Source organism: Harmonia axyridis, chromosome 6, assembly GCF_914767665.1.
Source record: "Harmonia axyridis chromosome 6, icHarAxyr1.1, whole genome shotgun sequence".
NCBI lineage: Eukaryota > Metazoa > Arthropoda > Insecta > Coleoptera > Coccinellidae > Harmonia > Harmonia axyridis.
Genome location: NC_059506.1, coordinates 779,916 through 797,034, shown reverse-complemented (window position 1 = coordinate 797,034; position 17,119 = coordinate 779,916). Strand labels below are relative to the sequence as shown.

Below are 17,119 nucleotides of genomic sequence, written 5' to 3'. Positions count from 1 at the left end.
GATAAGAGTACAAAGGTTTTCGGAATCCTATATAGGAACAAAATTGGCACAAAAATATTCGAAAGGGTAACATAAATTACAAAGTTATATTAGACAATTTACCGCCTGGGATTTCCAAACTATCGGAAGAAATTCAATAAAGGGGATAAGTTTACATCCGTTTGTTCATTCAACAGAATATTTTGGGTATTATACCTGTTTATTTCTAGGGATTCTAAGAGTGTTAGTCTTAAGCTCTTGTTTTCTAAATGAAGAATTTCAAAGTTATTATTGAAGGTATGGTCCCATTCTTTTAAGTGATTCGCGTAGGTTGAAAACGAACTATCAGATGTATAACTCTTTTGGTGTTCCTTTATCCTTTTATTGAAAGATCTTCCTGTTTGTCCAATATAAACCATAGGGCAATCATTACAGGTTAACTTGTAGACACCGGATTTATTTTCTTTATCTGTTTTGTCTTTATTGTTTTTAATGAACATCTCTAAGTTGTTACTTGTTTTGAAGTTAGAGATGTTCATTAAAAACAATAAAGACAAAACAGATAAAGAAAATAAATCCGGTGTCTACAAGTTAACCTGCAATGATTGCCCTATGGTTTATATTGGACAAACAGGAAGATCGTTCAATAAAAGGATAAAGGAACACCAAAAGAGTTATACATCTGATAGTTCGTTTTCAACCTACGCGAATCACTTAAAAGAATGGGACCATACCTTCAATAATAACTTTGAAATTCTTCATTTAGAAAACAAGAGCTATAGTGGAAATTAATTCGTTTTATTTTAATTACAATTATTAAGTAAACAGATATACCAGTGGAAATAAAGAAATATTATTTACCCTCGAACATTCTCCAACGTCACTGGGTTCATCATTTTTTTTACAGTCACCTCGTGCTTCTTTAGAGCTTATTTTAGTATTCCTAGGAGTCTCTAATATTGTCTTTTGTTTTACTGTTACCAACACAGGTTCGGAAAACTTGGGTGCCGGCTTCAAATGGATTTTCTTTATGAACAGACACCTCTGAATATAAGTCAATTTCTCTTTAAGGAATTGTGCATAATATTTCACATACCTAGAAAAAAATATAAATAGGTATAGATGGCTCCACTGAAATTCTTAAGAAGACAATCTAATTGGAAAATACTGAGTAGGTAAATTACTGGGAATTGATCAATGTGAAGCAAACTATGTATTGAGTCATCCAAATCTCATTTAATACAGGGTGTTCCTAAGTTGGAGGTACTAACGAAAATTACAGATTCCTCCGATAATTTAAAAAAAAGAAGACCTACAAGCATGGGCGCTCTGCCTACTATTAATACCAATTAAAGATAAGGCAAATCAAAGAAATCATGAAAATATTTGGAAACATTAATTTGGACAAAATGAAAAATCGGGAACATAGTATGAATTCTCTTAAGGATGAGTTCGAAATGACTGCACATTTTCAGCTGAAAAAGTCTCATCAATACTTATCGATCACATAATCTGCTCCGATGTCTGCGAACTTTTTTTAATAATTTCAATATGATTGAAATGAGGAGCATTTCGATTTGAAAACAGTTTGCAGACATTTGAGCCGATCATATGAGCGATAAATATTGATGAGACTTTTTCAGCTGAAAATATACAGTCATTTAGAACTCCTTAAGAGAATTCAAACTATGTTTCTGTTATTTTATGTTGAGTAATTTTATCCCTCTGCAAAAGCATGAAATGCTAAGCATTTTGAAAACTATTCATTTTAGGCACAATATGTCTCAACAAAAAATGAAGACTAGGCTATCCAAAGGCAAAAATTTCAGGGCATGCCATTTGAATTATTGACATTTTTTAAATGGATCACCTGAAGAGTGAGCCATAAATTTAACTTGAAAAGTTTTCAGGAAATCAATAAAAAAAATTGGAAAATTATCTGGAACGATTTTCAAGATATGATTTTTAGTTTAAACCTTTAGATCCATATAATTTGTTGAAAAAAAAGTGGCCTACGTCAATTATTAATATAACAAAGTGATGAGAGTTTAGACAGTGCCTATAAACACAAAAAATATACAATCTCTTAAGAAATGTAAGAAAAGTGTTCAAATAGTTAGAAATAGTAGAACCTAACAAGTCCTGACAAATTATTGCAATTATATGCGCAGGGGCATTTTGTTCAAATTTTTTGAGCTTGTTTCAGCAATTGAGAGTGAAAACTCTGAATAAGTTTTTCGTAAAAATTACAATCTTCTGAGTGATCTCTCCGAGACTTAGGAGTCAGGATGAAAAACATTGAACAAAAAATGTGTTTCTTACAGCATTTACAAAACTGAAAAATAAACAAAACTAAACTCTATGAAACCTCACAATGCAAATATTGTATCATCAAATACACTCGCTCGATTCACCGACACATTTCGACTTGTGAGGTTTGGAATTAACTACTGATTTCGAGTTCAAGAGTAAATTTTTATGTGTCTTCGACTTATAAGGGTAGAAATGGTAAAATATATCAGTAAAATCACTTCCAGTTATGCATGGAAATTGTTTTGGCTTAGACAGGATTTTTCAAGGGGATTGAAAATAATTCGAGTTATCGAGGATTTCAAGTTAACAAGGTTCCAGTTAACGAGAGTTCACTGTAATTGTAAGTTTTTGGTACATATTTACCTAATCTGTTGCGAAAATTAATGGTAATAAAGATTTGATAAACTGGTAATCTTCGCCTTTTCAGGGCAAATGTATGTACAGGGTGGGCAAATAAGCGAGGTAAGCGGCTATATCACAGGATCCACTCACTGTAGAGACTTGTGGTAAAAATTTTTACCACTAAAGTGTACAAGAGAACACACTGGAAATTATTTTGAAGTTCATACCTCTACCGCTAGGGGGCGTAATAGCTTCCGTCGAGTAGAAAAATGAATTTTACTCGAAAATGTTTCATATGAAGTTGAAGAATAAATATCATCACTATAATCCTTAGAAAATTCTCTGTCTTTTTGAATTGTCACTTTCGATTTTACGACATCAAATAAGGGTAGGTGAAAGGGAGAAATCTGACTGATTGGAATGCCTGTTACTTCAGTTTGGCTCAACATTTTTGAGCAAATTAGATCTCGTCTGAAAGATAATGTCTTGTTGATTGAGGACAAAATATACTCATGATAAATTTGTTTTTGCTGCTTTCGATAGGGGGCGCTAAGTCACAAGTTCATTGTTTTGTTCATTTTACTCCGAAATTTCAAATGTAATGATAGGATTTTCTTAACAGAATAAGAAATTCCATCAAATTTGCATGAAAAAACCTGCAGGTCTCAAAATGATGTTTCAGGCGTTCTGAAGTTATGGCCGAAAGAAAATATTCTTCAACTAATGCACTGCGAAAAACTAAATTGTGTCTTAAGGTGTTGACAGAAATCCCATTAAATTTGTACAAAAAAACCAAAAGGTCGCAAAGTGATAGCTTCAGGCGTTCTGGAGTTATGGCCGAAATCGCTTTGCGACCTTTTGGTTTTTCCATACAAATTAGATGGGATTTCTGTTTCTGCTAAAAAAAATCCTACCATTACATTTGAAATTTCGGAGTAAAATGAACAAAACAATGAACTTCTGACTTAGCGCCCCCTATCGAAAGCAGCAAAAACAAATTTATCATGAGTATATTTTGTCCTCAATCAACAAGATATTATCTTTCAGACGAAATCTAATTTGCTCAAAAATGTTGAGCCAAACTGAAGTTACAGGCGTTTCAATCAGTCAGATTTCTCCCTTTCACCTACCCTTATTTGATGTCGAAAAATCGAAAGTGACAATTCAAAAAGATAGAAAATTTTCCAAGTATTACAGTGATGATATTTTTTCGTCCCACTTCATATGAAACATTTTCGAGTAAAATTCATTTTTCTACTCGACGGTAGCTATTACGCCCCCTAGCAGTAGAGGTATAAACTTCAAAACAATTTCCAGTGTGTTCTCTTGTACACCTTAGTGTTAAAATTTTTTACCGCGAGTCTCTACCGTGAGTGGATCCTGAGATATAGCCGCTTATCTCGCTTATTTGCCCACCCTGTACAGTGCATCCCATTTTGGGTGAGACAGCCAGGTTTCTCGCTTGTTATTTGAGATAGGGCCTTGCGGTTTTCACGTTCCTGTCCTACTTTTTCGTGAAACTCAAGTTGGTCTAATCAGATTTTGCTTAACTGTTTCCGTTCAAGAGATACAGGGCGATTTTGGAAATTGATACTTTTCGCACCCCTTCTTTATCTCCGAAGTTATTAGAAATAATGCTGAGGTGAAAACTACATCTGAATAAGAATTCTGCGTAGAATCCAGTGGCGTAACCAATTTTTTTTTTCGGGGTATGGTTTTGAAGATTCAACACAAACCTATATTTTTTTTAATGGAACACCCTATATATCATTACTTCGTTGAATTCGTTATTTTTTTCCCTTCAAAATGATGTATGATACTATGTAGGTAGGATGTTCAGAAACGTTAAAAAAACACTAAAACATCAAATAATGATGATTTTTTGTAAATGAGCCATGAATTTCCTAAGTTTCAATAAGAGGATTATTACTTTTGATTTTTGAAAGTAGTAAGTCATTGATGATACAAACATCCTTGTTGTTATTACGGCTACTATGCATTTGGAAGTATTGTTTTATCAAGTAGGCATTGGAGAGAAAAAAACCAATCTGATCTAGCTGTCATCGCTAGGAATTATTGTTAACAATTATTGATCCTTTTTTTATATGGGAAATCCATTGTCCATTAACAAAAAATCATCATTCTTTGATGTTTTAGTGTTTTTTCAAAATTTCTGAACATCCTACCTACATAGTATCATACATCATTTTGAAGGAAAAAAATAACGAATTCAACGAAGGAATGATATATAGGGTGTTCCATTAAAAAAAATATAGGTTTGTGTTGAATCTTCAAAACCATACCCCGAAAAAAAAAAATTGAGTACGCCACTGGATTCTACGCATAATTCTGATTCAGACGTAGTTTTCACCTCAGCATTATTTCTAATAACTTCGGAGATAAAGGAGGTGTCCGAAAAGTATCATTTTCCAAAATCGCCCTGTATCTCTTGAACGGAAACAGTTAAGCAAAATCTGATTAGACCAACTTGAGTTTCACGAAAAAGTAGGACAGGAACGTGAAAACCGCAAGGCTCTATCTCAAATAACAAGCGAGAAACCTGGCTGTCTCACCCAAAATGGGATGCACTGTACATTTGTTGAATAAAGTCGGTTTATTATCACAATAAAGAAGGATTACAAGAAACACCCTTTATCTCAAGAACAAAACGTTCGGGAACCCATGTTTATAGGACTTTTTTTCTCTCAAAATTATCCAAAAAACCTCTCATTTTTCTTTGTACCTCCTATTTAGAAACATCCTGTACAACTTTAAAAAAATGTTTCATTCAAACATATTTTGGAATTTTTTTATGCATATTTATTAGAAAAAAATATATCAAATACCTTATTTGACTAGGTATCGTGACACCTTGACCATCCTGAGTTCGCATTAATCCGTAAAATTTCAGTGCTTCTTCTGCATTACTGTACAAACCACAGTGTAACAGGTAACAGCAAATCATTGTACCTGTTCTTCCTTTACCAGCCTTACAATGGATTGCTATCACATTTTTGGGATCCGCTTGCAGCCACTGGTGGACATCCTCGCAGAAAGATTTTATTATAACGAAACTCGGCGGGTTATGGTCATCGAACGGATAAACCTTAACTCTATTGCAAAATTTGGCCTTGTCGTAAGATCTTTCAGAACATAAATTGTATATATAGTAGTGGTCTTTATGTTTCAGCTCTAAAAAATCGTAAACGTCATTGAGATGGTTCCTGAATATTGATTGCACTCGTTCAGCAGGATAAGCCATTGCTATGATTCTGTCAGTTATATCTGGCTCAGAGTCAAGGAAATACATTGTAACTCGAATAAATATGTTTGCAACAACTAAATAAAATTGTCAAATTCCCAAGCATGGGAATCATCTCCAATATTATTACCTATATTTATTGTCTACAGGTTGTTCCATGAATAACTGTACAGGCTTTCAATGCAGATGCAGGAGATTATGAGGAGTCTGAAACAGTGTTCGAAATATGTCATGTAACGGGTGTTTTTTTTCGAGGTATATAACTTTAAGTTGGCATTACTGTTCAAGATGGCGGCCGATTTAACAGCTGTCAAGTGATATATTCTCAGTTTGGTTTGGCAATTCATCATGAATAGACTCACGCCTGAACAACGCTTGCAAATAGTGCAATTTTATTTCGAAAATAATGGTTCTGTGCGGAATACGTACTACGTCCATTTTATTTTGTTTAGCGATGAATCGCACTTCTGGTTGAATGGCTACGTCAACAAACAAAACTGCCGCATTTGGAGAGAAGCTAATCCTCAAGTGTATGTCAAAACACCGTTACATCCAGAAAAACTGACTGTTTGGTGCGCTTTATGGGCTGGTGGAATCATTGGTCCGTACTTCTTCAAAAACGATGATGGCCAGAACGTTACAGTCAATGGTGATCATTATAGAGCCATGATTACTAACTTTTTCATTCCTGAATTGAACAACCATAATGTCCAGGAGCTGTGGTTCCAACAAGACGGCAGAACATGTCACACAGTTTGTGCCACAATCGATTTATTGAAAGACACGTTTGGTGACCGCCTAATTCCACGTTTTGGACCTGTGAATTGGCCTCAAAGATCTTGCCAGCCGTGGCGATCATATGCCAGAAATCATATTTAAAATGGAATGCCACAAGATTATCTTGCGGATAAATAAAATTCATATCAATCGAATAATCCATCGTTGTTTTATTGCAATTTAAAGTTCTATAGCTCTAAAAAAAACACCCTTTATATGCAGACCTCTACAACTTCCAGTTATACCAGAAACAGACTAACTACTTTCTTATTTCAGAAGGCACACCCAGTATATTATTGGACCATTAGATAGCTTATTTGATGAAATTTTGAGCAATATGCCATAACTTGAGAATAAACTCAACGGTTCTTGAGATTCTTATGAAAAAAGAGGTTGCTACAAAGACTCACAATATTTTGAATATTTTTATAGAAAAAGCTTTTTTCGGAAAAATCTTTTTCATTTTTGATTCTGCCAATATGTAGTAATATGAGACTGCGGTTTCGACCCAAAAACAACAGTGTGTTTATGAGAAGACCATGAACTTGGACAACTCAAATTCATCAAAACTCAAGATTTTCAAATTACAACCTATATTTTTTATTATTTCAGTCAATTCTACGTTAAAACAAAAAAGGCAAACGCTATATCTGAAATGAAAACTTTAAGAGTTATGCAGAAAAAAACTTGAACTAAGGAAAAACCACAATTTCTAACGGAGTGGAGTAGTCTGTGAGATCCGGAAAACATAGAAAGAAACTAAAAATTGATATTTCGGGAATTACAATTGTTCGTTGGTATTGTTGAGAATTCATAAACCAATAAAATAACCAAATAATTAATTACAATTCATGAAATGTAAAATTTAATTGTAGAAACATCGAATATCAGTTTCTTTCTATGTTTTTCGGAAGTCACAGACTACTCCCTTCAGAAATAGAGAATTTTTCCCTGGTTCAAGTTTTTTCTCTATAACTCTTAAAGTTTTCGTTTTAGGCATAGCTTGAGTAACTCCCCCTCTTCTTATAAGTAGAATTGTCTGAAAAAATTAAAATTAAAAATTGTAAATCTTGAGTTTTGATGAATTTGAGTTGTTCAAGTTCAGGATCTTCTCATAAACACCCTGTATATTTTAGGTCCCCGCAAGCAGTCTTATAATACTACGTATTGACGAAAATGAAAAAGGTTTTTAGAGAAAACCTCATTTTTCAGAAATATTCAAAAAAATGTGATGCCTCGTCGTAACCATTTTTTCCATAAAAATCTCATTAACTGATGAACCGTTGAGTGTATACATAAGGTATGGCATATTGCTGAAATTTTCATCAAATAAGCTATCTCATGCAGTAATATACTGGGTGTGCCATTTGTAATAAGAGAGTAGTATTTTCGGATGATGAAGAGATCTGAAAAAGATCATTGTCTCAAACCCCAATATGGAAATTTTCAGCACAAAATCATGATTATTTTTCTATAAATATACGGGTATACCCTGTGTACCCGATATTCAATAGCATAGAAAATATTGATACGAAGTGTGGCAGTTTTACCAGTAGGCTTTTCATAGGGTAAAAAAACCGATTATATATATATTTAATGGGGTTTTTTAGAATGATTTCGCAAGATGTAACATAAAAAATAAATTTTCCTCAATCCGGATTTGCGCTATCAACAAGTCACTAGAAGTGAATATTGGCAATTTCCTTAGAATCATATCTTGAAATATTCATGGAAATCCATAAAAGCGTTTGAGAGTTGTGTCAATTGAAGATTTTCGATAAAATACATAAAACAGACGGAATCTCCCGAACAAATATACTTTAGAATACTGAATCCCCAGAATGTCTTGCATATCCACTGAAAGCCTGTACACTTATTTGTGAAACACCTGATATAAGACATAATTCAAAAATACTGGATTTATGAATATTTTTTAGACTTTGGGTTTATCAATGTATTCTAGATATTCTCCAAAAAACTTATTGAATAGAAAAGAATGTTGAATAAAATATTGTTTAGTAATATATTCAGTGAATGTGTACACTCATCTCTAGGCACCTCAAAATTGTTTTGCATTAATTACAACATCCTGTATTGATATGAACTTCTCAAATCGAAATAATCTCGTAGACCTGAGGAAGATAAGACAGGAAATTCAACTGATTACAGTTCATTGGAATAGTTTCAATTTTCCTTCCCAATAATTTCAACCTGTTAAGGCAGTTGCAATTGTATTTGAGTCATTCATGATTGGACAATAACAAATGATGACTATTTAATTTATAGCTTTCAGAAAAATAAAGAAAATAATGCCCGATCACATAATCTATTCATTATGTTGAAATTGCAATATGAGTAAAAGTTATAAATGCAAAAATAATGAAGGATACAAGTCAAATCTAGATCAAATCCTTGTTCTCTGTGCCTGTTCCTATTTTTGCTCACTATTGTCTTCAGGTAGTTCATTGATGGAAACATGGCAGCCATTGTGCTTCTTCTAATTCTCTTATTAACTAAGGGAGGCAAGTTACTGGCCTTTACAGTACCGATTTGTTCTCTTTTAGATGAGGACAAAATATTTGTGAAAGAGACAGAGTTGACTAATGATTGAGGCTGGCATAGTTTGCTTTCCTCATCTGGAAAAAAGAGTTGATGTTAAGATTAATCTAAATATCTCACTGTGATCGTGACAGAGATGTGTAATAAACGATAAATTTCCAATGAAAAGTATAACCTTTTTTATTCATGTTGATTGTATTTTTGAAGGGACATAGGTATAGAAATATTTAAGCATTTTTTTCATTTAAATTATGAAACAGCATCTACAAATAATAAAATCAACTGCTGATAAAATGAATAAAAAAAATTATAATGTTAAAAATAAAATTGAATTAAATTTCTTAACTCAAACTGAACTAATAGAAAGTTTTCTCGCCATCTATTCAAATTTTATATTACACTTGAGTTACTCTTCATCATCATTGGGCTTTATTACAACAAGAACACTAATTATTCTGTAATGCTTACATGGGCATCTGGGTTATCAAAAATAAAATAATTTTGTCTAACTACCAAAATTATAGAGTGAGACTTTGAATATATGCTATCCAACATCAGAAGTAACAAAATATGATTTATTGATAGTTTTAATCACACACATAAGGAAAATTTAACTCAAATTAAGATACTAACTATTTTCCTCTATTGAAACTCTAACCATAACAATGCCAAAATTTTATGAAACAATTAGAATGAGCATACAATGAGATTAAAATTTCTACAAATCAAATATCTATATATTGGTATACATTGAACCATAATGTTAAAAAAGGTAAATATATAATTTTAAATAATTTCGAAAAGATCAATAAAACATTGAAAAATCTCATCATTATAAATCCAAATAAACTACAGTAAGATGAGTAATTTTTTTAACATAAAGAAAATTGTTTTGCATATTTATAACTCCAATGGTAAAAGACCTTTTCACAAAGCATTCAAGAAAAAGAGATGTGTATCAAGGAATGATATTGTAAAAAGAGAAAAATAATTTAATGGGGTACTCTAAATAGAAACTAGTTTGATTGATGTCTTTCTTTTTCTAATAAGAATAAAAATATTATTTTCGATCTAAAAAATATTGAAATTTTTTAACAGTACTCAATGAATGTTATCATTCACCATAAAACAATAGTTAGCAACAGTAACATATTTATGGAATAATAGAATTGAAGTAAACTATTTTACAGTATGTAGGAGCAATTTGGAAGAACTGTATATTAAAAGAGAATCAAGATTCAATACTTATTCTGAGATTTTTATGTTAAAAAAGGTATATACCTAGTTTAGTAACTCAATATTCGTTGCGTTCAATCATATAAAGAAATATATATACATAAATGTATAAAATGAAAAGCTTACCGTAAGTTCCATCTGAACTGCAGTTACTGAAACAAAGACCCATAAAAATTGATGCAACACTAATATATTTTCATGGGAATGTTATTTACTTCTAGTATCTTACTTCATATATTTTATATGTTGGATAAAACAATCTCACAACACTATTATTCAACACAAACAAAAATTTAGTTCAATAATTCCTATATACACAATCATATGAACATAACCGAAAATGCTATTTTCCATTTGATACCACATGCCTCAAGTATAAAACTAGTTAGGTTAACTTTTTTGGCGTTTTTGTTGCTGAAAATCTATTCTTATGAGTGAATTTGGTGTTAAATTTACAAATTTTATTAGTTTGTAATTTTCTGATATGAAGGTTGAAAACGTAATGTCAAACTATTTTGTTAGAAAAATCAACCTAACCACAGTATAAAATTTTTGATTATGACTTTGCAAGTAATAATCTGGTCCTGAACAACATTAACTTAGTTTTAGCATCTTATTACTTAGAATTTTTAGAAAACTCTGGGAACGCTTATTGAAAATTTATATGAAATAACATTCAAACTAATGATAGGTATATATTGTCGGATTCTGTGCTCTCTTCTTATTCAATTTGAATTTCAAATTTCACAGGTTAGAAAAATTAATTCGGAATATTTTGCATTTCCACATTTGAATTATTGAAATAATTCAATTTCTTCAATTTATGCCGTTAATATGCTCTTTTTGATAAATTGATCGTAGTGGGTTCCCAGCTCTGTTTAGTTGGTCAAACAAGAAAATTGTTAATTTATAAATAAAGTATTTGTTTATTTTTCGATTATTTTTTCAGTGTTACATTTAATTTTTGAAATAACTCTTATTGTTCTATGGTTGCAAATCAAAATTAACATATACACATATGTCACAGTAACGGATCGCGTCCGCGACCGCGAATCGCGGGGCGGTACTGACCGACAAACAACCAAGGATTTATGCAATTTTATTCGCGTCATTCCCGATCTTTCTTTCCGTTTCAATCTCCCTTGAAGTGGCATCATAAGCTATAGAATCTGACTTTTAGATTGTCATTATCATTCATTATATTTAAGCTTTATAATGGATCTATCTTCCCGTAAAGTTGAAATTTTCGGTATAATACTTAGGTTATCATTAGTATCAGCAGTCTCATTTCTCGGTGTAAAATGGTTGATGAAACATTTAGATCCTACAGCAAAGAACAAACAAAATGCTAAAGAGATTGCAGAGAAACGTTTGAAGAGGTGAATTAATTTAATTTCAAGATATATAAATTTTTAATTTTCTCTTTGCAGAATTGCAAAAAATGGTAAATCAGTGGCCATCGATAAACTCAATGAATATGAATTGATGATTGCAGCCCAACTTATTCATCCAGATGATATATCCATAACATGGAAAGATATTGCTGGTCTTGATGATGTAATCACTGAACTAAGAGAAGAAATAATTCTTCCAATAATGCGTAGAGATTTATTTGAACATTCAATATTGTCCTTGCCACCTAAAGGTTTTTATTTTCAATTGAACTAATGAGTTGCTTTTAATATTTTATTGCTCAGTGAAAAGTAAATTCATCTCATTAACGAGTGCCGTTTTTCAATACAAATTTTTGTCTCATTCAGGTATTCTACTGTATGGTCCTCCAGGATGTGGAAAAACGTTGATAGCAAAAGCCACTGCCAAAGAGGCTGGAATGAATTTTATCAATCTAGATGTGTCTTGTTTGACAGATAAATGGTACGGTGAAAGTCAGAAACTAGCAGCTGCTCTATTCACTTTAGCGGACAAGATACAACCTTGCATCATCTTCATTGATGAGATTGACTCCTTTCTTCGTGATAGAAGCACAAATGATCATGAAGCAACAGCTATGATGAAAGCACAATTCATGTCGTGGTGGGATGGTCTCATTACAGATCCCAAGAGCTCGATTATAATTATGGGTGCTACTAATAGGCCACGTGATCTAGACAGAGCCATTTTGAGAAGGATGCCTGCTGCATTCAATATTGGCTTACCTCGTACACCTCAGCGTGAACAAGTCCTCAAACTAATTCTCAGTAAAGAACCAAAAGAAGAAAATATAGATTTTCATCAACTTGCTGTACAAACAGATGGATTCTCATGTTCAGATCTGATGGAAATGTGTCGTTCAGCGGCTGTGTATCGTGTGAAGGACTTCTTGAATCTTGAGAAAACAAAAAAAGGAGATGAGGTATTTTACGATACTCTAAGACCCATAGCAATGGGAGATCTACTTTATGCTGCTGAAAAAGTCCGATCAGCAAAAATGTTGTGTGGTTCCTTCCATTTGCAGACTAGTTTAGATGTGGAATAGCTATGGGTAAACCACCTTTTTTCTTTGGTGAATAATAAGGAGAAAGAAGAAAAAATTGATGATTTTGTGAAGTCTTTTAAATTGTGTGAGAATTATCAGAAAAACTAAATTTCTGGCAGAAGATCTCAAAATCATAGTGAAATGATTTGCTTTGAGATTGTCAACTGAATTTTTTTTTCTGGAATTCATAAATTGGTTTTCAATGTGTGACAATATTCCCAATTATACTTTTTCAATGCATCAATTGTTCATTTGAGTGGTTGTTTAAAATTGAATTTGAATGGCAGCAATTGAAATTGGTCAAGTTTTGTTCGAATTTACTTTGCTTTTTTTGTAATTTTAAATTAAATTAAATTCGAAAATATATTTTTAAGGATTGATGAAATGTGATCAAAGTGTGATATCGATATTTTTTTACGAATCTAGTCTCCACACCTGTATAAATGAAGATTGTATGCTGGCTAGTATGAATTAGAGGATATATTAATAAAAGAAAACAAGAATGATAGTGTTATTTTTTTTCTACATCATTAATTTTCTAGTGAGAATAATAGATTTATTTTTCAAGATTATTTCCAGTCCTTTAAATGTGTGAAATTTTAAGATTTCAATCTTTATTCTGTATTATCCATCAAAGAAAGGATAATTTTTTCAGAAATGCATAGTTGATTTGTTTTGAAGAATCGAATGGACTATACTAAATTAAGATATTGCACTTATTGAAAATCTATAATTAATTTTTATTTCTTTACTACACTCTAAGTAATATTTTCCTATTCATTGACATTCTCATAGATTAAACTAACAGGAAAGCTCTGAAAATTTATAGATACCTATTATCGTAATAGGCGAATTAGTGCTTTAGCCCATAAAAATTGCTCAAGAGCTGGAAATCGTTTCAACTTCTTTTGGGGGTCCTGAATAAAAGGTACATATCTGAGTTTGCGACGGTTTCTAGGTTGTGCTTCAGATTTGAGAGTCTCAAAATGCAGAAAACTTTGTCTGAACTCAAAACTTCTCACTATTTCATGCATTTTTTTTCAATTTATATTGAGTTAATCATATAACAATTTACATTTTAGATGGGACACCCTATATATATATGACTTGATTACATTCATACAATATACACAAAATGAATTGAAACTCGAAATACTTAATTGCAGCAGTGTAGAGAATAATTTTCTCAAAAAAAAAACAGTGGCGTAGATATTCAATAGGAAAAGGAACATCACACCCCTTTATCTACGTCACTGAATAATTTTAGCGGGAGAAAATTACCTAATTCGAAACATGACATTATCTAGACTTAATTACCTAAAAATTCAAATAATGCATGTAAGAACACTATAGAGTTATAAATAAAAAACTGATTTTTTTTTCAAAATTTAATATCCTGTACAATTGTGATAACCTCTTCGAAAAATAATATGACAGACTGGAGAAGAAGAAAGAAGAAGAGGAAACTTTTCTTCCTAAATTGCGATTGTTTCACTGCTCATGTGGAACGTTGCGCCGTTTTGTTGAAAATAAACGTCGTCCACATCAATATCTTCCAATTCTGGCCATAAAAATCATCAATTATAGCCCGGTAGCGCAATCCATTCACAATAGTTGCACCAACCTGATTTTTGAATGAGTAAGGTCCAATCACACCACCAGCTCAAAAACCACACCAAGTGACATGTTGAGAATGTAGAGGCTTTTCAATAATCAATAATGGATTTTCAGAGTCCCAACTGTGGAAAGTGGAAATGAGTCTCATCACTGAAGATGATTTTTTTTTATGAAAATCCGAATCATTTTGATGTATTTCAAGAACCAGGGCCCTCGTAACCGCGCGTGCAACGCGTGCACCGCACGCGGGCGCCACTCTAAAAGGGCGCCAAAACCTTTTATAGACCGCATGAAGAACCGATGGACCAGAGCTTTTCAAAAAAGAGTTTTTCAAATTTTTTCAACAATTTTTTTTTAAACTTCTTTCTTGCAATTTATACAAGTTTCCGAACGTCGCAATCGGTATGAAATAGCCAGATATTGGTTTACAAAAACGCATACTCGATGCTAATCCTAGGGCATTTTTTGCGCCATGTGCTGCACACAGCTTAAATTAAACTGAAAATGATGCTGCTAAGGTTTCAAATGAAACAGTGGACTCTTTCGATATTGTACAAGAACTTTATATATATATTTCTCTTCATCCACAAAAAAATTGGAATGTTATAAAAAAGCATGATCCTCAGTTACATCTAAAACCCCTAAGTGATAGGTACTAGATGGTCGAGTAGAATTGATGCTAAAGTTTCATTTTATTCAAATACATATATAAAAATAGGCTTTTGTTACTTTTAACATAGAAACAAGACATAAAGCAAGTTCTCTTTTATTAAATATTCATTCTTTTAAATTTATTTGAAGTATAATAATTTCTTATGATGTTTCATTCCAGATTAATATTGTAAGCAAAATGATGCAAAGTGTAGCGCTTGACATTGAAGTGTGCCAAAACTATTCGAAGAATTTAGTTGATAATTTCAAAAATTGTAGGAATGATAATGTTCTCGAGGAAAAACTTGCGGAAGCTGGAAAACTAGCGGCTGCTCTGGAGATAGATCAAGGTTTTTCTCCATTATAAACTGTAAGACGAAAGTATAAACCAAAATTGTTCGATTATGAACAGAAGGATGAGGCACTTCAAGATCCATAAATCGCTTTTAAAATAAATTTCTTTTTGAAAATAATTTATCAAACACTAATTTCCTTTAATAGTAGGTTTGATATGATATCTGATTACGATAACGTTTTTTGTTTTATTTGTGATATTCTTGAATGAAATGACAAATATCTATTAAAATGCTGTCATGCTCTTCAACAAAAGCTAACTGATCAGGAAAAAAAGAGGCTGACGTGAAAGAAAATGATTTATTCAACGAGATAAAAGCCCTAAGATTGTTTTCATTGTCTGAAGAGAAAATCCTCTACAATATATTTTTGAAAATAATCTAACTTCTTCTCTACCGAATCTTAGTATTGCCTTAAGAATCCTTCTCACTTTACATGTGTCTGTTGCTTCTGGTGAGAGATCATTCACTAAATTAAAAATAATTAAAAACTATTTGAAGTCTACCATGCCATAAGAAAGATTTTCTGGATTGGCAATCTTAGATATAGCTAGAGCAAGAGATACTCGATAAAATTGATTGATAATATAAAAGAATTTGCAGCAGCCAAATCTAGAAAAATATCCATTCAATTTCTGGATTGATCCTAATTCAATGTTTATGCCTTTATAAATAATTTATAGAAGAATACAGCTTAAGTTTTGAAACACATTTGAAATGATTATGTTACAACTAACACCATAAAGTTCTTAAGGCAATGAAGGTTGCTGATAGATTTTCAACCATTCTACAATAAATTCTCAACAAAACTTAAAAAATTTTTTTCGATTATCCAGCAGTGCTCTTCTCCACCTCCCTTTTTTAAGGAGGTTCCGCACGCGAGCGTTGATGTCCCTTGCGGGAGCCCTGTCAAGAACTCAATCAGCGAATTTACGACGTTGCTGGTGATAGACCGGCTTGGGTTCTTGTGTTAGATGTGTAAGATCAACGAGGAATCGACAAACCTGGGTTTTCTTCAACACCTCGTACTCTACAGCAGCAATATTCTCAGTTTTTCTTGAGAACCAGGATCGATTCTTCACAACACTTACTTCAGGGCCGTCGCTATAAGGGGTAGGCGGTCGCATAGGGCGGAACAATTCGAGGGCGGCATTTCAAGCTTGATCAACAAAAATTATATGTGTAGCAATTCACATATACCAAATGAAATTTAATAAAGTTAGCAACAACAGGAAGGAATACCGACAAATTTAATTAACATAAAAAACCATTAAAAGCGCCGCATTATAAATAATAGGTACTCATAAATATCCAGATGTGGCGTGATCCCCTTATCCTCATAGTGCTGTTTACGAGTTATTGACACTTAAAAAACACATGCACTCTTCAGGCCTGTCGCTTCACGTTGCCGAATTTTATTGCCACTTGGGGTTCTGGATTATTTTCTTTTCAATTCTCTAATCAGAATGTTGTTTTCTCAGAATGGAGTGCAAAATATAAGAAAACGATTCCATTTCATCACTTCCAACTGACCCTTCTTAAGAAATATGATAA

At 32.4% G+C, this 17,119-nt stretch overlaps 2 protein-coding genes across 9 annotated transcripts in view; one reads left to right on the top strand and one right to left on the bottom strand.

The window, feature by feature from the left end:
• Positions 1–11,129, bottom strand: part of LOC123683234 (phosphatidylinositol 3,4,5-trisphosphate 3-phosphatase and dual-specificity protein phosphatase PTEN) — a 29,987-nt gene extending 18,858 nt beyond the window's left edge. For 2 of the 8 annotated variants that reach the window (XM_045622140.1, XM_045622141.1), the window contains exons 1-4: positions 10,595–11,123; positions 9,064–9,309; positions 5,481–5,919; positions 841–1,075 (exon numbers count right to left, since the gene is read on the bottom strand). In XM_045622140.1, the coding sequence (XP_045478096.1) occupies positions 841–1,075; positions 5,481–5,919; positions 9,064–9,309; positions 10,595–10,637 (963 nt within the window). In that variant the 5' untranslated portion in view covers positions 10,638–11,123. Of the gene's footprint in view, positions 1–840; positions 1,076–5,480; positions 5,920–9,063; positions 9,310–9,700; positions 9,803–10,594 lie in introns of those variants that run through there. The other 6 variants (XM_045622137.1, XM_045622138.1, XM_045622135.1 and 3 more) reach the window with 6 other exon arrangements.
• Positions 11,130–11,494: 365 nt separating this feature from the next.
• LOC123683236 (outer mitochondrial transmembrane helix translocase) lies at positions 11,495–13,450 on the top strand. The gene is made up of 3 exons (XM_045622145.1): positions 11,495–11,847; positions 11,899–12,113; positions 12,229–13,450. The coding sequence occupies exons 1-3, from the start codon at positions 11,684–11,686 to the stop codon at positions 12,942–12,944; spliced, it is 1,095 nt and encodes a 364-aa protein (XP_045478101.1). The 5' UTR covers positions 11,495–11,683; the 3' UTR covers positions 12,945–13,450.
• Positions 13,451–17,119: the final 3,669 nt, after the last annotated feature.

Bases quoted from the DNA above. Each gene is read 5' to 3' on its own strand.
- LOC123683236 (XM_045622145.1), top strand. From the start codon at position 11,684: ATGGATCTATCTTCCCGTAAAGTTGAAATTTTCGGTATAATACTTAGG. The intron at 11,848-11,898 runs GTGAATTAATTT...TTCTCTTTGCAG, and splicing joins GCAGAGAAACGTTTGAAGAG to AATTGCAAAAAATGGTAAAT. The intron at 12,114-12,228 runs GTTTTTATTTTC...TGTCTCATTCAG, and splicing joins ATTGTCCTTGCCACCTAAAG to GTATTCTACTGTATGGTCCT.